General features: G+C 33.2%; 2 protein-coding genes and 1 long non-coding RNA gene across 4 annotated transcripts; 2 read left to right on the top strand and 1 right to left on the bottom strand.

The window, feature by feature from the left end:
* Positions 1 to 6270: 6270 nt before the first annotated feature.
* Positions 6271 to 7942, top strand: LOC8274514. The gene is made up of 4 exons (XR_001535006.3): positions 6271 to 6538; positions 6681 to 6736; positions 7522 to 7563; positions 7652 to 7942. It is a non-coding gene; the product is annotated as an uncharacterized LOC8274514 (long non-coding RNA).
* A 2591-nt stretch (positions 7943 to 10533) lies between these two features.
* LOC8274512 (mitochondrial arginine transporter BAC2) lies at positions 10534 to 13680 on the top strand. 2 transcript variants are annotated; one of them, XM_025156784.2, is made up of 2 exons: positions 10534 to 11677; positions 12838 to 13680. In XM_025156784.2, the coding sequence occupies exons 1-2, from the start codon at positions 11441 to 11443 to the stop codon at positions 13579 to 13581; spliced, it is 981 nt and encodes a 326-aa protein (XP_025012552.2). In that variant the 5' UTR covers positions 10534 to 11440; the 3' UTR covers positions 13582 to 13680. The 2 variants fall into 2 exon arrangements, with proteins under 2 accessions (XP_025012552.2, XP_002516060.1); XM_002516014.4 differs by having other exon boundaries at positions 10548 to 11677; positions 12889 to 13680.
* Positions 13681 to 14020: 340 nt separating this feature from the next.
* On the bottom strand, positions 14021 to 17314 carry LOC8274511 (pyridoxal 5'-phosphate synthase-like subunit PDX1.2). Its single transcript, XM_048378207.1, has 4 exons — positions 15928 to 17314; positions 15056 to 15179; positions 14805 to 14952; positions 14021 to 14592 (listed from the first exon to the last, which is right to left on the bottom strand). Exon 1 carries the CDS (start codon positions 16930 to 16932, stop codon positions 16015 to 16017), a length of 918 nt encoding a protein of 305 aa, XP_048234164.1. The 5' UTR covers positions 16933 to 17314; the 3' UTR covers positions 14021 to 14592; positions 14805 to 14952; positions 15056 to 15179; positions 15928 to 16014.
* Between the last annotated feature and the right edge of the window lie 4928 nt (positions 17315 to 22242).

The raw sequence follows: 22242 nt of genomic DNA, 5'->3' as shown, positions 1-22242 counted from the left end.
ATGGAAAACTTTCCAGCCCATTTGAGCTACAAAAGACAACAGCAACTTGATAGTGTCATGTCTAGCTACTGAAGCAAAGGTATCTCCATAGTCACTACCCGCAACTTGAGCATAGCCCTTCACAACTAATCTGGCCTTGAGCTTGTTGATTGAGCCATCAGAATTGTACTTAGTTCTGAACACCCATTTGACTCCTATAGCTTGCTTGTTTTGTGGTAGCTCAGTGAATAGCCAAGTGTTGTTCTTTTCTATCATTTGAATTTCAGCTTTCATAGCTTTAATCCATTCTGGATGCTTAGAAGCTTCATCAAAGTTAGCTGGCTCAGCGAAGACAAAATTGCATCTTTCATACACCTCAGCTAACGATCTTGTTCTGAGCACTTGAGTGTCACTAGTGTTGTGCACATCAAATAGCTCGTCATTGACGTTCTCTTCTTCTTCCACTTTAAAAGTAGGAGCTAATAAGGAAGGGAGCTCATGCTTCTCGACTTCATGTGAATCCCAATTCCAAAAAGAGCTCTCATCAAAGCTTACATCTCTGCTGAGCTCAATTCTTTTATTGTTGAGCTTAAAAATTCTATAGCCTTTGAACTCTATTGAATAGCCCACAAATATACCCTTCATAGCTCTGATCTAGCTTCGTTCTTTTGACTGAAGGAATGTGAAAATAACATATTAAGCCAAAAATTCTGAGATGCTCAACTGAAGGCTTGACACCATTCCAAGCTTCATATGGGGTCTTGCCTTCCACTGCCTTCGTTGCAATTCTATTCAACAAATATACTGAAGTAGCTACAGCTTCAGCCCAAAAAGTCTTTGGTAGGTTCTTCTCAAACAGCATGCTTCTAGCCATGTTCATCACAGTTCTATTCTTTCTTTCTGAGACTCCATTTTGTTGTGGAGAATATGGAACCGTGAGCTGGTGTAGGATGCCTTCTTCTTAGCAAAAGGAGCTGAATTCTTGTGAAGTGTACTCTCCACCATTGTCAGTTCTCAACATCTTAAGCTTGCAGCTACTTTGAGTTTCCACTAGCTTCTTGAAATTTTTAAAAATTGAAAAAACTGAGGACTTGGTTTTGAGGAAGTGCACCCAAGTCATCCTTGAAAAATCATCAATAAAGAGCATAAAGTACCTATTTTCACTCAAAGAAGGTGTTGCCATAGGACCACAAATATCTGAATGCACAATTTCTAGCTTTTCAGTAGCTCTAGTGACTCCGCCTTTTGGAAAAGGAGTTCTTTGTGACTTTCTGAGCTTACAGCCCTCACACTCTACTTTTGGAGCTACAATTTCAGGCAGACTCAAAACTAGCTCTAAATCATGCATCTCTTTTAAAGTTCTAAAATTGTAGTGGCCTAGCCTCTTATGCCGTTTCAAGCTATCATCCTCTTTTACACTAAATGCACATGTCTGAATAACATCTAGCTTCAAATAAAAGTTATTACCAATCATCTTGACTTTAGCTATCTCAACACCACAGGTATCTAAAATACAGCAGCATGCATTTTTAAAATAGACACCATAACCTTTTCTAATCATTTGAGGCACACTAAGCAAATTTTGATTGAGCTCAGGTATGTAAAGAACATCTGAGATAACTTTGATACCTTTCTTAGTGTTGACAAAAATTGAGCCTCTTCTTCTAGCTTGAACCGTTGAGCCATCTCCCAGCTTCACTCTGGTTGTTATTGACTCGTCAAGGCTAGTAAAACTTGTAGCATCTAGTGTCATATGGCTAGTACATCCACTGTCTATGAGCCAAATGTAATTCTGAGCTGTTTTGTTAGCTTGAGAAGCCATGAATAAATGCTCTCTTGGATGTGATTTCTCCTCTTCAGCTGCAAGGACCTACTCTTGAGCTTGCATCTGAGCTTGTTGAGCTTTCTTAGCTCTGCAAAACTTCTCGGTGTGGCCAATCTTGTTGCAAAAGCTGCATTTGTACTTCGATTTTTCACCATCTTTGTACCAACAATCTTTTTCAGCATGGTTTGTTTTCTTGCAAATGGAGCAAGGAGGAAGCTTGCCCTGTTTTGAGCTCGAATTTTCTGGAGCTCGATTTTGGTAGCTAGTACCTCTTCTATTTCTGTTGTTTGGCTTCTTTCCTTTATGAGAAACAAAGAAAGCACTTTCAGTTGTCTCTTCATCTCTTATTGAGCTTCTTTATTCTTGAGCTACTAATTTGCTAGTGAGCTTAACTACTGTTAGCCTCTGCAAATCACATGACTCTTCAACAGCTGAAATTTTAGCTTCAAATTTTCTTGGTACGCTGACCATAATCTTCTCCACCACTCTCTGATCAGGTAGAGCTTCACCATACAGCTTAATTTGGTTTACAAGATCCATCATTCTTGATGAATAATCTTTCACTAGCTCGTCATCCTTCATCTTGAGCAGCTCAAATTCTCTCTTAAGCGTCAAGAGCTTCATAGCTTTCACTCGGTCTGTGCCTTCAAAGCTCTCTTTGAGGTAATCCCAAACGGCTTTGGGTGTTTCCAGGTCCATGATGCTGGTGAAAACATGATCTGCCAAGCTTGAGTGGATGCAAGTCGAGGCTTTATCTTTCCTGAGGAGTTGTTCTTCATGGTCTCTGAGCTGAGCTACTGTTAGATTTGGTCTGAGAGCGGGAGGATCTTCATCTGTCTCAACCACTTTTCATAGACCTTGAGATTTTAGGTAAATTTTCATCTTCACCGACCATAAATGATAAAGTGATCCGTTGAAGGTAGGAGCTGCTAGAGCTTATGAGCTACTTGAAGCCATTTTTTGGTTTTGTTCTTTTTCTTGTTCTTCTTTTTCTTTTTTAAAAAATCTCACAAATCTTTCAAACACTCGGTATTTCTCTCCCTCACGTGTTTGACTCTCTAGATTTTCTATTTTTAGCCTCACAGCCCGTAGGACACGAGCTCTGATACTACTGTAAATGCGGAAATGAAATAGAACTTAGCTGGGTTTGAGCTAAAGTTCTTATAAACTGAGCTAAATCTGAGCTTAAGTTCTTAAGAAATATGGAAATGATGAAGAGAAATTGAGAGGAAAAATATGTTCTTCTCTTATATTTTCAGTCTTTTACATTTGATTTAGAGAAATAGATTACAAAAGTTGTAGTTCCCAATGCCACTAACATAGGAACTTGTACAAAGTCAAACAAAAATTTAAATACTACATGGGGACTTACAGGCTATGAAAAACAGTTGGAAACCATGTGCTTGTTTCCAAGACAAGCTCACATGTTCCAACACTTCTTACTGACACACATTCTATAGGATGACATAATTTTAAAAATCGGACTGTTAAACATCTAAATCAAATCAAGAAAGCTTGTAATTCCTTTTAGACATTTAAATTTGGATACAATAGAATTTTTACCTTTTTATTACATATTAAAATGATATCATCTTGAAATTCCACTCAACCTTGTAGGATATGTCAGTGCTCTGTTTATTCTTTTATCATATATGAAATATAACCACAAGAGCGAGTAAAAGTACAGGACTTCTTTCAAGATGGAAGATGTGGACTGAAGATCGCAAATTAGAGCTTTATAATTTAGAAACGATGAAAAGCAGCAACTCTAAAGCATGTATGGGAGCCAGTGGGTGAAAAGAGTTCTTTATGGGCTAAGTGAATCTCTGGGAATAAGCTAAGGAGACTTAGCTAGAAGAGAAGAATTTAAAGGTTGTTTTGATTATATTGTGGGAAATGGGAAGGAGACTTACTTCTGATTTGACCCGTGGATGAACTGTCAATCTCTTGCTGATAGATTCCCAAATATTTCTATTCAGGATGCCTCAGTCCCCAAAAGATGTTGTGGTTGCAGATGTATGGAGGAGAGGAAATTGGGCCCTACCTGATGCATTGGATGATACCACTCTCGAGGCTTGGAAGATTATTATTATTAAGACTAACTTCAGAGTTGATCTTGATGATCTAGACCAAGTCAAATTGAAGCTGTCTAAATATGGCAAGTTTTGTATATCCTCAGTCAGCTTGGAAGTTCTTATAGAAGGATCACGAGGAAACGAGGTGGGGGAAGATGGTATTGGGTGCACTTAATATTCCTCGTTATAGTTTTATTCTGTGGATGATTGTAATGGGGAGCCTTAACACCAGAAGCAGTTTCTTCAAATGGCATCTAGTGGAGGATAGTAAGTGCAGCTTCTGAACTGTGCTGAGGATTCTATAAGGCATTTGTTTCCAATGCAAAGACATTAGTCCAGTATGGACTAGAGTTCTGCAAGCCTGCGATATATAAATAGGCCTGGATTATCTTGGCAGCAGGATTTTAACAGGTTTGGCAAGAATTATGGGCGTTAGCTGCTTCAGTTTATGCTATCTGACGTGAATTTACTCATTTTCAGCAGCAACAGTTTAATGCATAGAGAGTAACTGCAATAGTTTTCAAGATATGTAATGAGATGTTACTTACAGTCTGATGAATAGATGGCAAGGACCAAGATGAAAGCTTTGCTGTGCTTTACATGTATTTTTTATTCTTCAGAATTTCAATAAAATTCTGCTTGACCAAAACAAACAAAACATTATTGGAAGAATTTCTCCAGCAGAATATAATCAGATGTTGTCATATGGGATTGTTATGCATTCAATACCATGCAACAGATAGACCTGCCATATCAGAAATACTGTCCTTGCTTTCAGATGAAATTATGAGAAAACTTTTTCTCCAGTTTTAAGAGTTCTTGTTCATGTTGTGACCACTGACCAGGAAAAAGGGGAAGTATTGTCAAAATTAGAGATGATCAGTTGTGGAGACATAAGTAAATTATAATTTATCAAAGAAAACAAGTTATTAATAGTTGGAATGGACTTTTAACTGTTACAGACTGAAAAAAGAAAATCAAATAAGAAAAAGAAAAAAAAAAGGAAGCTTCCTGCTTCCATGAAAAACAGTCGGACTGGCACTAAGTCAAGACTCAAAAGGGCCAAAATTAGGCAGCTGGAAACAAGAAAATATAATGGTTCAAGAATCAACATTTATACCTTTTTATTATTATCATTTCTCTCAAATCAAAATTGTAATAGAATGGGTATGCATCCCTTGTTACCTGCAACAAATAAGCTAAAATCCTGATAAGGAATAATTCCAATCTTAAAAAAAATATATATATATATATATATTAATTATACTTTTATTATTAATTTATAAATATAACTAATAATATTTAAAAAATCTTAAATTATTAAAAAATTTAGTTGAAAAATCTTAATATATTAAATTTGATCATGGTATTATTATTACTTAAACTTTATCCATGTTAATTTTTTTAAATAAAAAAAATACAATTCTAATTTTTTAAATTAGAGAAATATTTAAATTCAAAGTAATAGTATCCATTTCCTGTGAGTAAACAACTAATATCTATTAACTTTAATCTTAATTTTGCATGACATTTTATTTTATTGCCTGTTTACTCTAGTTTTTTCTTCTTCTTTTTTTTATTTTCTTGATAAGGTGTGACAGTTTAATATCATTTTTAAAAAAAAAAAACATGTGTTATCTTTTCATCAAAAAATAAAAAAAATAAAACATGTGTTATCATGATAACTATTTAAATTTTTCTAACTTGTTTATTGCTTATATCAATTTAATTATAGGAATTATTATGCTATAACATTTCATGTCATGTATCATGACATTAGTTTTTATTATTATTATTATTCTAAAAGTGGATGAGATTTGGATCCGCAAAGGTAATTGCTGGAATGCTCTCTTAAGTCAACCCGGGAACTAGAGGGAATTTCACTACTTCAAAAATAATAATAAAACTGAGGCTTTTATACTAAATTTGTCATTTTTCTTTCAAAATCTGAATATATATAAATAAGATTGTGCTTAAAAAGAAGATTTCCATGTTATATAATTTTATAAAGAGCATATATTCCTCATTAATCTTTACAAATTGATGCCTGGAAGAACCTGCTTTTTCATCTTTTTATTTTTATTTTTAATATGGAATGATACTCCATTCACTAATTATTACATCTACATGCCAAAGGTTCAGTCTAAATTATAATGCTGACCCTAAATTTTAAAAAAATCAGCTATAGTCTTTAATAATAAAATATTTATAAAATATTTTTAATTCTCATATTTATTTAATTAATACAATAAAAAATTAATGTATTTTATTTTTATTTATAAAAAGACTCAATTGTTTTTTTCTTTTTTTCTTTTATATATATAACATGATGATTAACAATTGGTCGTAGTTAACCGCTCCAAATTTGATATAGAATTTTTTCTAAAAAAATCTGAAGTGGTGTTTTAAAAAGGTAAGGATAAAAACTGTCTTCGGCTAAACTTAAGGGATGTGATTGTAATTGTTACAAATAATTTTGGTACAAAAACTAGCGGCCACCATCGATCACGAGATGCGCACGTGCAACTTCCACCATTTATTTACCGATAATTGCCTGTCCTGAATTAGGGTTAGGCGTTTTTTTCCATCTTTCTCTCTCGATTCTTCAAATTCAAGCACTAACCCTAACCCTAACTACCAGCCATGTCTTCCAAGCAAGGTGTTTACGTTACACCTTTAATTTGTTGAAAATTTATTTTATATGCTATGTAATTTGATCAAAACTCGTAGCTTTTTTTTTTTTTTAATTTTATTTGATGTAATCAAATTGAAGTAAATTTCTTTTCTTTTTTAAATTTTAGGTGGAAAAGCCAAGCCATTGAAGCAACCAAAGGCTGGCAAGAAGGAATACGACGAGGTATTGAAATTTTAGTTCGAATTTGAATATTTTGATTTTCTTTTATATGTTTGCGTGAAGTATTTTTATTGCTGTTAACAAATAGGGTTTATCTTTCTGTTAAATTTAAGGCTTTTGTCTTTTTCCTTAAAAAATAAAATTAGAATTGCTTATAATACGATCAGGATTTAAGTTCTGCAGAAAGTTATTACTTTTCCAATCCCTAAATTCCGGAATTCATGTTAACAATTTTGACTTGGCTATTGTTATTTGACAACCCAGCAATTAGTTGGCTGCATTAACCCTTTGAAATCTGTTTTTTTCTTTTTCGTGTTCTCAGTTGGTGTGTGCTGAGTGTTGGATTTCTGTTTCTAATGGCTTCTGGTTAGGATTACATGAATTCATGTTTGAAGTAGGGCTGCATGTTATTTGAACTGAATTTTTTTGTATGCTTTTGATTACCTAGATCTTCTTTTGTTTCAAGCATGTGATGATTTATGTTGAGTAGTGCTATACATTATGACTTGTTTACATGATGTAAGTAGCTAATGAATTGGTAGGTTTATGAAGATAGTAATTGAAGTCAAATTCTTTTATAACATTGGATTCATGTGGTTTCTATTTAAATAAGTGTTTTTTATGTTAGCAAAGGATACTTTTGCATTAAGTGGGTGTTAATGCTTCTATAACTTTGCTTGGATCTTACCAGAGCACGATACTTCACAGTCTTCTTTACAATCCTTTTGTTGAAAATTTATAATTTATTACTTGATATCTTTAATTTCTATTTACTTGGTTCTATGCAGACTGATTTGGCCAACATTCAGAAAAAGAAGGACGAGGAAAAGGTATTGGGTTTCTAACTTTATAGGTTCTCATCTTCATAGGATTTATATGACAAAATAAATAATTTGATTTGTTGCACTCATTGAACAGGCACTCAAGGAGCTCAAAGCCAAGGCAGCACAGAAAGGAGCTCTTGGAGGTTCCGGTCTCAAGAAGAGCGGAAAAAAATGAGGGTTCTGAAAACCCAAATCAGAATAGAATATATGATTCATGCTATGTGATTATAGATAATACTATGTTGACATGTTTTCTCAAGTGTGATGGGCTGTGACATCTTTGCTTAGTGTGACAAGTCTATGTTCGTGCTAAATGCTACTGAACTTCGACTTAATGTCATTTTGTGACACTCAATAAACCTTTTGTACTCTCCCCTTGTGCCAAGATTCATTTTGCTTGCATTTGTTTCAAACTGGATATCATTAGTCTCGTACATCCCTCCCATTAAGTGCTTTTGTTCTATTTTTCCATTCCATTCGAAAGTATCGGTATCATCAATGATGTTCTATGGCCCGTCTGGTTGGTAAAATACCACCTTAGAGGGAATTGCAACTAAGGAGGTAGAATGAAGGCATTGTGATGGTTTGACTTGTACGAGTCTTTACCATGTCACTGAGAAACCTGTTATTATTCCATATGCAGTCTAAATTTCATCTCCTGTTTGTTGCTCTAGCTCTTTTCCATTACGCCTTGCAACTCGATTTGCTGAGATTGAAAAATTGTTTTTACACCATATTAAGTTATACGAAGGAGAATCACTAAAAGGAGAATAATTAGTACAGAATGTGTGTGCACTACAAAATAATCCCCCTCGTAAAATGTATATGTTGGATTACATAACAGAAATTACAATAGCGCCACTAAAGGAGTTCTGGTATGGGTCAACAATTGAATTTAGTGGGGGAAAGGCTCTGTTTTTTGTGTACTAAGAGAAAGAGAACTTTGTTACATGAAATGGAGTGTCTTGAATACCTTGACAGCTCTAACAAGTTTATGCATATTGCATCGTGACTTCTGATATTATCTAATTCACACAAGTTATTGTGGCTTGTTCGGTACTACACGAAACTCGGGGAATTTAAATGTCAAATCGGGGTATTTTGTGGCTCAACAATGGCTGCATGAGCAAAGGGCATCTTCCAGGGACTTTAGAAGGCTGACCGACCAGCCTCTTTGGAACAAACTTGTGGAGTCTTAACTTGCTGCAGGAGAAGCGGTGACAGAGCGAATTTCTCATGTGCAAGGATCCTGTTTTGCTTGTGGTGTGCTTGAGACTTTGACCCATGCTTCTTCCATTGCTACGTGGTGAAACAAGTTTGGTCGCTATTTAGGCTGAATTTCAACATGGAAGCTCTTCAAGAAGACCCAGTCCTTGATATTGTTGGCAAAAACTTATGGACAGCTTCAAGTTTAGAACTGATCATGATGACTTGATTTCTTATCTAGTTGCAGTCCTTTGGGCCATTTGGAAGGCAATCTTCGAGCAGTAGCGTTGGACTCCTGAGCAAATTGTGGATCGGACAGTGACCTATCGCCGTGATTTTGCCATATGTAAACTGTGGGTTAGTCAGCAGAGGGCAGCAGGTGAATCGGTTACATTGGGATCCCAACAGCAACGGTGTCCTCCTCGACCAGGCTGTTTCAAATGTAACTTAGATGGGGCTTTACACAAAAATGACAAGAGAGGTGCTTTTGGATTGGTATGTGGAGACCACCATGGGAGAGCGCAGGCGTGCAAAACTGCCCCTCATCCAAAATTGTGCAAGAAGTGGTGCTCTTTCGGAAGCCCTTGGTTTGGCCGAAGAGAAAGGCTGGTCCAACGTGATTTGGGAGGGAGATGCGAAGCTGGCATTTCCTCCATTTCCCACCCACGGCTTAGCAGTCGTAATAGTAATAAAGGATATAATCTGTCTTAGCAAGTGTTTTGTTTTTTTTTCTTTTTGTTCCCAGAAGTAGCAATTGGGTGGTCGAATGAGCTTCTTCATCTGTAATCTTTATGCAGCAATGATATATCCTACACAAAAAAGAAAAGAAAAGAAGAGAAAATTTGCGTGCGTACATAAAATGGATATTAGTTGCCCACAAGATTACTCAACTCCAACATGTAATGTAACATGGCACGTTTTCAAAGGCATACGCAAGTGTAGCTGTAGAAGGACAAAACGACCTACTTTCCCCAGGCATTCATTGGCAATGGGAACTGAATTTTCCTTATAATAATAGCTGATGTCACCCTTGCCTATCAAAAACAAAGCTGTATCTTTACTACCAAACTCCTTTTCTTTTCTCTTCTTTCTCCACAGCAATAACCAAATTTCTATATAACTTTTTCTTTTTTCTTTTCTTTTTTCCACAATCAATTAATCTAGTTACGTGCACATAGATTAAAATCCAATAAAACTCAACACGATGGTGGAAAGTTTTGTTAAGAAAGAAAAATAGATTTAATTTATGCTTTCCAATGCGGAAAGCAAGAAAAATACACATTTACTATTCTACCCCTGAGAGCACAGGCTATATAGTAATTTTATTATAAACAGTAATATTTTCTCGCTCATCTTTTTATATTTCCTCTCTTTAAATTCATTTAAGAGGAGTCATATTGGTTACTATTTTTCTTTTTGAAAAGAATTAATTTTCCCTTTTAACAGTGGTTTTCTTTCATGCAGTGATATCTCAATTACTTTCTCTTTTTACATTATATATTAAAATGATCTTTTAATTTAATATAATTAAAATTGATAGCAAAGAAAACTACTTCTAGGATTCAACACCTTTTAACACAGTATAAAGAGATAAAAATCTTCTTCTCTTACCCATGCAACAATAATTTATTCACTCTGTAAAAGGGTCGTAAAATATGAATATCATTTAATGAGTCATCAGTCATTAGTTATGATGATCAAAGATAATCCTTCAAATTTGAGTACCGAACGTAATTGAGATTTCATAAACATTTAAAGCACATGCTTCTTCTTCGATACAGACAAAACATTATTTCTTGCATGAATACCGGCCATGGTCCTCCTTATTACCCTCAGCCATCACTCGCCAGACCACCGATAAACCTTTCAATTGGAAAAATAGAAAAGGGGGCGCTTAACACTAGGCACAGAGCACTCAGTAATCTGATCGCGTCATATATAATTGGGGTCCACGTGTCCTGGTCCTATTGAGTACATGAAAGTGGACGTTGTCTGTTTCCTCTTCCAGTTTCACTGCCAACAAAATAGCAACCGGTGGCTTTTGTTTAGGTCCTGAAGAAACTATGTAATAATCAATCAAGAAACGTGTCTCCCTGTTCCTTTCAGATTCTTGCTATTGGGTTTCTCTTCGTTCATCATTCTTCTTCTTCTTTCTTTCTTCTTCTTTCTTTCTTCTTCTTCTTCGAAATTGAGTAAATAAAGGAGAAAGATCGAGTGAAGAGTGGCAATACCACAACATCTCTAAATTTTATTGCTTTTCAAGAAATTACTTCTTTCTCCTTTTTTTCCTTTGCAGATTTAGAGATAGAGAGCCTATAAAAGAATCCATGATAAGGGGTTTTTGTTGTTTCTTTGCTTTTTGTTGAAGGAAGTATATGATATATTGCATATTAATTAGGCTTGTGTGTACATGTGAATTTTGGAAAAAGTTGGCTGTGAATAAGGAAAATCTATTAATATATATATTATATCGTCTTAGTATTGTATCTATTGCTGAACTTGGGAGAAAAGAAGATTTCTAATACGTATAGGAAAAGGAGATGCTTGTATAAATCGATTTGATTGTCGTAGCCTTTTGGGTATTTATAATAACGAGGAACAAGAAACTCGGTTTGTGTTGGTATCTAGAAAAGATTAAAGATTTGGTGTCGTTTCAGAGAATGAGAGTGAGGCCATAATGGATTTTTGGCCAGAGTTTCTTGCTAGTAGTTGGGGCAGAGAATTTGTTGCCGGTGGTTTCGGTGGCATTGCAGGTATAATTTCTGGTTATCCTCTTGACACTCTACGCATCAGGCAACAGCAGAACTCGAATTCTGGCTCTGCCTTGAGCATCCTCCGCCGCGTTATCTCTACTGATGGGCCTGGTGCGCTCTACAGAGGCATGGGTGCACCTTTGGCATCAGTCACCTTTCAGGTAATTGCAACTACAAATTTTTATAAATTTCTTGATTTTAATTATTTGCAGTTCCTTTTTCTGCTTTTGATATTTTCTTGCACTGAAATTAAAGTTGTCCCGCGGAGGACTAAAATCCTATCATGATTATGCTCGTTTTCTTTAATCTAGTTATCAAGTTGATGTTGAGTGTGTCAGTATAATAATAATGAATCTCTGGAGGATTGAATTTGTAGGGACTAGAATATTGTACTAGTCACTGTTCTTGGGTTTGCTTTTTAGTCGTGAATTAACTCTTTTTAAAAGATTGACAGTAACTAGGTTTAAATTCTTGAGAGATATCTCTATCTAGAAATTTGTCTTGTAATGATAGCCTATTTATCTCTAGTATTACAGATAGCTTACCATGAGATGTTGATTAAATATTATAGCATATCTTGATATGTAGTCATGGCCACTCTCCCCCACCATTTGGATATCCTTACTGCCTTTTGCTTTCCACCATTTTAAAGAAAACCTTTTTCACTTAAATAATAAAGCCTCATCTCCTGTTCCCTACCAAGAGGTGTTGCTATCTGTTTTTACCTACTGTTTTTCTTTTTCTTTTTTCTCTGGTTCTCTTTTGATGGTGAGGAAGTGAAATAGGGGGTTCGAACTTCTGATTTCCTATACAATAAAGTAGTTGCTCAATCTTGGAGTTCCTCGCTGGATTAGTGGGTTTTGGTAGTGGTATATGTGTCAACAGCCGTTTTATCCAAAAGTCTTTTGTAGATCAGATTTAAAAAATAGTTTTACCTTTCGATAATTGATGCCCTAGTACCATTATTGAGAAAAATATCTACCTGAATGCTGAAGCTAGTTGATGAGATTTCAAGAATAGTTCTATATCTCTAACATTTTTTTTATATACCTTTCGATCGTAGATGCTCACTTGTCTTTTATTTGTTGTATTTTCCCCGACTCTAAAATGTAAAAACTCAAGCAAATTTTCTCTTTTATTTCTTTTCGCTTTTGAAAAAAAGGATGCTGCTTGCTTAGCCTCTTTTTCCTCCCTTATGAACCTGCTAACTTAATAATGTCTGAATTAAGCGTTTGGGAACTGTTTACTTGCAATTTTTTAGCAAGAGCCTGTATCAAAAATTGGAGTGCATTTGCCACTTCAATGATTTATGAACATGCAGAGTAGTCCTGATATCGGATATGACCTGAGGCGATTAGGTGTTTGCTTGCAGAATGCCATGGTTTTCCAGATCTATGCTATCCTCTCGAGAGCGTTTGACTCGTCTGTTTCAATTAATGACCCTCCTTCCTACAAAGGTGTTGCTCTTGGAGGAGTTGGTACAGGAGCTCTACAGAGCTTGATGCTTACTCCCGTCGAACTAATAAAGATTCGCCTTCAGTTGCAAGACAAAAGTCAATCAAAACCACATCAATTAGATTGTCATAAAGGTCCAATGAGTGTTGCCAAAACCATACTCAGAACAGAAGGTCTGAGAGGAATTTATCGAGGCTTCAGTATCACTGTCCTTAGAGATGCGCCCTCTCACGGCTTCTACTTCTGGACATACGAGTACATGAGAGAGCAGCTTCACCCTGGCTGCAGAAAGAGCGGTCAAGAACGCATAAGAACAATGCTGGTTGCAGGAGGACTAGCAGGAGTGGCAAGTTGGGTCTGCTGTTATCCATTGGATGTTTTAAAAACCAGACTACAAGCTCAAACACCATCTTCCCCACAAAAGTATAATGGCATTCTGGATTGTTTCCAAAGAAGCATTACCGAGGAAGGTTACAGGGTGCTCTGGCGTGGTTTGGGAACTGCTGTTGCAAGAGCTTTTGTCGTGAATGGAGCAGTATTTTCTGCGTATGAGATCGCATTGAGGTGTTTGTTTAACAATGGAAGCATTCAAACAGAGAATACAATCTAGGAGATATAAATCTTTCCTAGTTAGGATGTCTATCTTTATTTATTATACTCTGAAACATAAGTCATGGAATTGCATACTGCAAGCATTCCTTTTCCATCACTGCTTGCTTAAAATTTAGGTACAGAAGCAAAATGAATTGGCAACTTGGCGTCCTCCTCTCTGAAGTAGAGGGCAAAGATCCCTTCACAACCTGATAAAGTCAGGCTCCCATGAGGAATTTGATATGAAGTTTCCAATTTTTATTATAGTCCATAAACATGTTTGACAAGAATATAACGAAAGACGCGTTCCTATTTTACTACTGTGTTTGAGTAGACAAAAACTCGGTGCACGATCTGCACATCAGGCTACTGCCTTTACTTATATGCAAATTAGTTGTACATAAATCATGAATATAATTATAAAAAGACATGAACCAATAGATGGTAACAGCAAGCAATTAGAAGGTAACAGAAATTTATACTTACCAGGATATATTTAAAATCGTTTTACAAGCCAAGAAATGAACTGAAATACAAAGTAAAAATACCAGAGGAGTGCATTAGAACCAAACTTCAGCAGCTATCCTCCACCACCATGGTTTCCTCCCACTATAGCTACATTTTGCCAAGACAGAAGGATTATTATAGTGTTTAACAGCCCAAACAATTTGGAAATTCGCTTACATGGATGTGAACTGCATATCGTACTTGATGTATAAAATTCTGATGCAGAAACTTCAGATCTAACACTATCACATCCCAATAGCATGACTAGAAGCTTACCCATTCACTTCCTTTGTGCTGCAAGCTCATAAGATGCCTCCAACTTCTATTTAAAATCAGAGCTCGTCGTCCGAATAGGTAATAGTTGAGGTTCTTGCCATTTTCACATTGACCTAACATTTTTAATCGTCTCAACCATGTCAGCTCATCCACCTAAGTCCTCCCATAACTAAGTACTGCCACCTGAATGCTTGTCCTTGAATCCACGGACACCTTCCATTTTCATGGTTAGTGCCTCTAGAAGTTCCTGCATCCACAAGAAAATAGTATTATGCTTATAAATGTAGTTTTTATTGTCAAAATGACCAAAAAAGTTCACTCATCAGTCATCAATATAATTTACTACAATTGCTTCCAGTATCTGGGCTTCAACTAAATGACATATACAAACCCTTGCCATCACAGGAACTATCAGCTTGAATTTCCAAACAAGAGATGGATCAGGCTTGTGAAACTTACCATGGTGAATAACAATACAAGAAGCTCCAGCTTCCTCTGCTATTTTTGCCTGTTCTACATTCGTGACCTTGACAATGACTCCTCCTTGGAGCTTTTCAGCAAAGCCCAACTAGATAAAGAGATGGTTTATGTACATAACTGTCAAAAACTGTTAGTACGGCATCAGTTATATATCACATATGACTTCGAAGCACAATGAAGCAAAACAAAGGCAATTGAAGAGGAAAAGAGAATGAGTATGGGGTGCACACCTTTGCGGTTCTTAATCTACTGAGATCAAGAATATGTAAACCATGGGCAAAGAATGGAGTTAGGAAGCAAATGGGTGTTACTTCTTGACTTCAAAAGCTTCAGTTGAGGTTCTAAGTGGATCCACTGTATCACCAATCAAAATGTGAAAGAGATATTTTCTGCCTTACAAATTTACGGAAGGAATAAAGGCAGGAGAAAGAGGGAGGTATCATTTAGTCGAGTTTCAGAAACCATGGGATAAACCTGACGTTGGATAAAATCTAGGAAACTTATTTTACTTTCCAAAATAAGAATCTTATATAGCGATTTCTTATGATTGTACAAAACACAACATAGTGGTTCTCTAGAGACATAATATTCAGGAATTCATGTGTTCTAAAGTGAGATGCCATTAGAATGCTATAGTATTCACTTATTAGGGAATATCATTGACAGGATGACAAGTAGAAGCTGATGATGTTTCTATTTTTTTGAATTCTCATGGAATTACTGGAAAAGAATAGAACCCATTTTGAACACAACCAGAAAACAGAGGAAAAATCATATCAAATGCATTCATATTCATGAGCAATTTGAGTCTACTTTAGTCTGTTTAAGGACATCAACATTCAAAATGAGGAAACAAAATCTAATGGCAATCCAGTTAAGAATCAGCTCCAGAAACTACATTACAAGAAACCAGAGAAACAGTAAAATGATCTCGCAATTAGGCTGCCCCTTGCGCAATACCATATGAACACCTTACTAGGATCATTTATGGATAACGTTCACTCATTTCTAATTTTCAATTTTCAAACACAGGACTCGAGGTTAATTTTCAAGATTTATTCTGTAAGTTGAGACAATGAGATGAAGCATACAACATACATACATTATATGTAAGTAGAACAATGAACGCAATGATATGAAGAAAGACCAACTCTCTGCAGTCCTCAACTGTATTTGGGGTTCCCCCTCCCTAGTCAGTTCTACGGCAAAATTGTTCGATCCTGTCCTGAGGGAGATTAAGGTCTGCCATAGCATCCTCCAACCCACAGCTACTCTCGACCAGCACATGAGGATCATTATAATGCCTAACAGCCTGCACTATAGCCCTCATTCGCTTATACGGATCGGCACAGTGAAAGACCTCATTGCCGACAAAAATCCCATCGCAACCCAATTGCATCATTAATGCTGCATCTGCAGGAGTCGCAATACCTCCAGCAGCAAACTGCACAACGGGCAACCTTCCCATTTGCTTAGTCTGTGCAACAAGATCATAAGGTGCATTTATCTTTTTAGCAAAAGCAAACATCTCATCTTCATCCATGTTATTTAGAATCCTAATCTCTTTCATCACATTTCTCACATTCCTCACTGTTTCACCAACATTTCCATAGCCTCTTAACTCTCCTTGAGTCCTAATCATCGCCGCCCCTTCCCTCACTCTCCTCAAGGCTTCACCGAGATCTCTACATCCACAAATGAATGGCGTTCGAAAGTTATGCTTGTTAATGAAATTATCCTCATCTGCTAGAGCAAGCAGTTCACTTTCATCTATATAATCAACATTAATAGCTTCCAGTATCTGGGCCTCAACAAAGTGGCCCACGCGAGCTCTAGTAATGACAGGGATGGAAACTGCGCGTTTAATCTCTTTGATGAGAGATGGGTCAGGCATTCGTTGAATGCCCTGACGAATTGGCAGCTCTGTTACCATGACAGAACATGCGCCAGCTTCTTCAGCTAGCTTTGCTTGTTGTGGATTGATGACTTCAAGAATTGCACCTCCGCGCAGCATCTGAGCTAAACCAACCTTGATAGAATATGGGTTTTTCTTAGCGTCTGTAATGGCACTGTTATTGTATACAGTCACAGCTCCTCCTTCTTCCATTTGTGAGAGAGAAAAAAATAAAGGAAACAGTAAATGGAGTATTCAAAAATACAAATCAAAGTTGTGAATTGCTGGGCTCCGGTTTGCGCTCTCTCTCTCTATATATATATTTATATATATATATATATATATATTGCTGTAATTGGTAAGGGAATGTGCATAGATAGGAAGGACTTGTTTGTTCCAGAAGTTTTGATGCTTGTCCCAGGTAGGTCTAGTCGGTGGGTGATGCGAAATGTAGAAGCTTCATTCTGCCATTCTTTTCAAAATTTATGGTTTTTTTCTTTTTCTTTTTTTCTTTTCCTAAAAGAAAAGTAAGGGGGCAATGTTACTTTTATATATTCACAGTTAAAATTAGAGAATTTTTTTAAGAAATATCAAAATCAATTAAATAATATTATTTTTTGAAAAGTTTTCTCTTTTAAAGATATTATTTTTTAGTTATTTTTAATTTATGATATAATTATTTTTTATTTGTTTTCTATTGACTTTTAATTATTTTAACAATCTAAACAATAAAAAAAATCAATTAAAATCGTAATTTAGATAATTTAAAAACCTTTTAAATGTTTTAATATAATAAAAATAATAAAAAAATGAAAATATCATAAATTTAATAGAAAATAAACGCTTCTCTTAAATTAAACTTCCATTCTCTACTAAAGTTAATAAATGAGGACTAGTGTGGATTTAAAACATTGCACAGAGACACAATAAGACGGTGATCCATTCATATAATTATATTAAGAAATTTAGTAGATGATATAGGAAGGTTACATTAATATATTCATTCACTTTATATAAAATATTACATTTACTCAAATTCAACTAATTAATTTATTAAATTAGTGTGTTTTCCATAAGTATAATTTAATACTGTGGTACTTAGATATAATAAATTAATTTTAAATAATAAAACTTTCCCCTGTTAGATTATGATTTCATTTATGGATATAATAAAGTTGGTTTTTTTTTTTTTTAAATGTGTAAAGTTGTTTTGGAAACCAAAAATTTGTAAGTTTCGGTGTTTTTGCTCTAACAATCCTTTTATCCGATCCTTTCTTTTGTCTAAATTTTACTCCTCCTCTTGTTTATTTAATTCTTATATTAATTTTTTGATATATAATATATATAAAAAATTAATTTAAAACGTATTGAATAGTATCATTATTAATTTTAAATATATTTTGCAATCGTGTATGATTGCTTTTAAAAGGAAAATTAATGAAATAATATTGAGATTTTTAATTAAAATATGAATAGTAAAATAGCTCTCATATAGACAATTGGCCATGCCTACTATTATTTTTTGGGGTAAGCTAACTCATTTTAACAGTTTAAAAAATTATCATATGGTTAAAAACAATGAGAGTCACTAATCTAAAGTATAAGTTAGAATTAATTTGTTGGTAACTTTTTATAGTAAATCATTTGAAATTTGTATTTATACGTTAGGTGCACTCTAAAGTTTGTCTTTTCTGTCAAAGGGACATTATTATTATTGATTCTCTTCTCTTTTTTTCTTTAGCAGAAATGGAAGGGAGAGTCATATAAGTAGGATAGGAACCAAGCTGGTGGTTTTGGAAATGGCATGGGTTGCAGAATCTTGGGCTTATAATAACACAACACAAATGCTTATTACGTTTATTTGGGGGATTATTGCAAATTACGTTCTGGACCATACATCTGTACCGTAACAAAAAAAAATGTCATGTGAAATTTTAGTTTTTATATTTGTTCAATTATAATTTTAATATCATGAATATTTGAAGAAAAAACAAAAAAATTAAAATCTTATTTTGTATAAGATTTTTCAATAAATATTTTAATATTTTTTAAAAATAATTTTATATTTTTATAAAATATCAATATTTATTTTTTATACGACTATCATGTATAATAAATTATAAGTTCATTAAAACATAAATTGTAGGTTCGTTAGCAATATGTTTGTTAGCACTCTGAAATTGCTGTCCACAATAATATAGCTTTATCAAGAAATTAATATTAAAATATAATAATAGGTAATAAGATCATTAAGCATTATTTATAGTTTCATTAGATATACGGTATAAGTTTATCATTTATTGATTGTAAGTTTGTCATTTAATATATAAATTTTTAAATAATAATTTATAAATATCAAGTGTACATATATATTAAATTTATAATCCACAATTCATAAATCTTTTATTTTTAATCTATGAACTTGTACTTTTTTTTATGTATTTTTAAATTATAATATATGAAACTCAAATATACATAACGAATCTATAGTTTATAATTTATAAATCCATTGCTTTTAACCTACAAATCTGTAGTTTTATGATTAATATTTATAATTTTTACTTATAAATTTATTTTTATAATCTATGATTGTATTCTATAACTTATAATTATGAATATAAAATTATTAATTTTATTGTCTCTTTATTATTATAAATTTTAAGAAATTAATGTATTATTATGTAATGATAAAAATAATTAAAATTTAAACTTTAAAAGAATAAGATGTAATAATAATATAAAATATAAATATATATTAAAGTGTGGTTAGATTTTATATTTTTCAGAAAATTAAATCATTAATAAAGTTTCAAGTACTTTTAAGTTTTAATTTTAATATATTATATTTTTTCTTATAAAATACTAGTATATTAATAAAAAATAATTTTAATATTGTAATAAAATATAAATTAAAATAAAAAGTAATAACTTGTTTAGTTATAATATAATAAAAAAATAAAGAGAAAAGTATTAAGATTAATAATTAAAGTGGATAAAAACTGACAAGAAAATAAAAATCGAAGAAAAAAATAAGAATAACTAGAATTACGTATTTTACACATCTCCATATACTTTTCTGTTTTGGGTTCATAATATTATATACAGACGGGTTCAAGATATAACATTTATAGGATGATTATTGACCATTGATAGAGCGGGTTTCAAAATTTTCGATTAAATATCTTTAATTTTTAATTATTTATAAATTATTTTTGGCAAATTTAATTTTTTAAAAATATCAATTTGTCTGTTTTTCTAAAAATAATCTAAAAATTCAAAAATAAAATAAAAAATTAAGATCCATAAACACTTTTTCAATTTTAATGCAAGACCATCATGCGATAGATGCTTATTGTGAACAATCTTTTTTCTTTTTTATTACTCTTTCTATAGGATTCATGTATAGTTATTTATAAACTTGTATAGATTTCTCTTTTCATTTTAATCACATTCCATAATAACTCAAAAAAATAGAAAAACTTACATTGGTAAAACTATGGTATAAATATTTTTGCTGACGTGAGGTGTTCTCTAATTTGATTGTCTTGATTTGTTTGGTTTATGTTCCAAAAAGCATATCCAACAAAAATAGAATTGGACTTCACTTTGAAGCCATTATGTCACATCTATATTGATGCCAACTGGAATTTACATGTGGCCTACAAAGAGCAAATGGAAAGCAATCCAATAAGGAAAAAGAAAAACAGACACAGGTTATAATAAATGAGGAAAATAAAAGGAAGTTGTTAAATTTAAATTAGGAATTGGTATCATGTAATTCATTGAATATATATTTCAATTACCCAATGAAGTCTAAGGCAATAAAAATTAGATTTTTTTTATTAAATTACTTTATAATTTAATATATTTTTATTTTAAAATTTATAATTATTATATAATTTAATCATTATTTGTTAATAGTCATATATTCTAAAAATATTAAAATAATAAAAAATAAACTACAGGCTTTAAAATAAAAATATATTAAACTATAAAATAATTTATTGAAATTTTTTAAAAAATCTATAGCTATTTAAATTCACTTATAATTGAAAAAAATAAATTTAAAAGATATAAGGATTTAAACTTTTAATATTACTATAAATTATTAATGTAATAGCTATCCATATAAAAAAAGTAATAGTATTTTATCATGAAAAATAAAAAATACTTATTTATATTATTCAATAAAGAAATTGAATATATATTATTTAATCATAATATATATATAACAATTTTTGTTCAAATTGATGTGTATCTTTTGGCCCATCTCCAAAATTAAAAAACAAAAGAAAAAACAAAAATGCGTGCAATAAGTGCGCGGATCAGGCTCCAGGTAGGACCCACATGTGCCCTGCTCACTCTCAAGATCTTTGTTTCATCCAGTACTCATTTTCAAATGCAGCCGTACGATCACCTTACGTGGGTCTCACCATACCGAAACTCCACCCACCTCTGATGGTAACACGTGTCAATCTCCAAATTGATCCCTCCAGTTTACGAAATTCAAATCGAAACACTCGAAACGAAACGAAACGCAAATTACTATACACAGATGATGCATAAATAAATCAACGGACCCCACCATGTGGGACGGACGGTGGCAATGTTTATTGGTGACGAAAAAATTTCGGCCCCACAACAACAACCGCGACCCGCCCACATTCACCGGAACAATGAGACTGTAAACGCACGTGCCATGTCTGTGTCCTCTCTGTGTCTTGGAAAAAACATGGAAGGTGGTATAGTTTTAGAATTTCCTTTCTGAATAATTACATTAACTGTGGTCCGTGTCTATACTTTTTAGTTTTTATTTATTTTAGTGTTTAAATTTTTCTATTTTGTCTTAAATATCTAAATTTTCAATGAAATCAGTATTTTTTATCAATTTGAGGTGTCCAATTGCTGATTATGTAAAAATAAAAGATATTTTTGCTGAATAAGTTTGTAAATAAAGTGCTTTCAAAAAAAAGCTTGTAAATACAAGTGATGAAAATGGTAAAAAAATAATCTCAAATCAATAGTATAAAAGAAAAGAAAAACTATTGGAGATGATTTCAGCTAAACAAACCAAAAAGAGAAAACCTAGTTTTTTTTCTGACTGGAATTTGAAACATTCTCATCTGTTGGCCACCATTATAATCAATACTAGGATCCTAATTTCAAATTGAAAATGTAATATACTATGACATGTATTAATTAAATTTATTTAATAAAAATAATTTTAAACATGAGTGTTTGAGTGAACGGCGCGTGGAAGCGGCAATTTATAGACACCGATCTAATACTTAGACAAAAGCAAAAAAAATTAGTTGATTGAGTATTGATATCATTTTTCGAATGATTGCGGACAAATCTTTTGAAAGAAAGAGAAAACAATAAGAATCGAGACACGCCCAAATTGATATGACTCTAGACAATCTATCTAATAGAACCAATATTAATCCGTTTTGAGGATCCATCAAAAATAAAATAAAAGATATGATTCTCATAAGAACTTAGAAGGAGATAACCTCTAAATAT

Source organism: Ricinus communis, chromosome 8, assembly GCF_019578655.1.
Source record: "Ricinus communis isolate WT05 ecotype wild-type chromosome 8, ASM1957865v1, whole genome shotgun sequence".
NCBI lineage: Eukaryota > Viridiplantae > Streptophyta > Magnoliopsida > Malpighiales > Euphorbiaceae > Ricinus > Ricinus communis.
The sequence above is the reverse complement of the archived record's forward strand: the minus strand, read 5'-3'. Positions and strand labels throughout refer to the sequence as shown.

What these genes read in the sequence shown, in the direction of transcription:
- LOC8274512 (XM_025156784.2), top strand. Translation starts at nt 11,441, where the DNA reads ATGGATTTTTGGCCAGAGTTTCTTGCTAGTAGTTGGGGCAGAGAATTT. An exon ending in TGGCATCAGTCACCTTTCAG is followed by an intron (nt 11,678 to 12,837) that starts GTAATTGCAACT and finishes ATGAACATGCAG; the next exon opens with AGTAGTCCTGATATCGGATA.
- LOC8274511 (XM_048378207.1), bottom strand. Translation starts at nt 16,932, where the DNA reads ATGGAAGAAGGAGGAGCTGTGACTGTATACAATAACAGTGCCATTACA.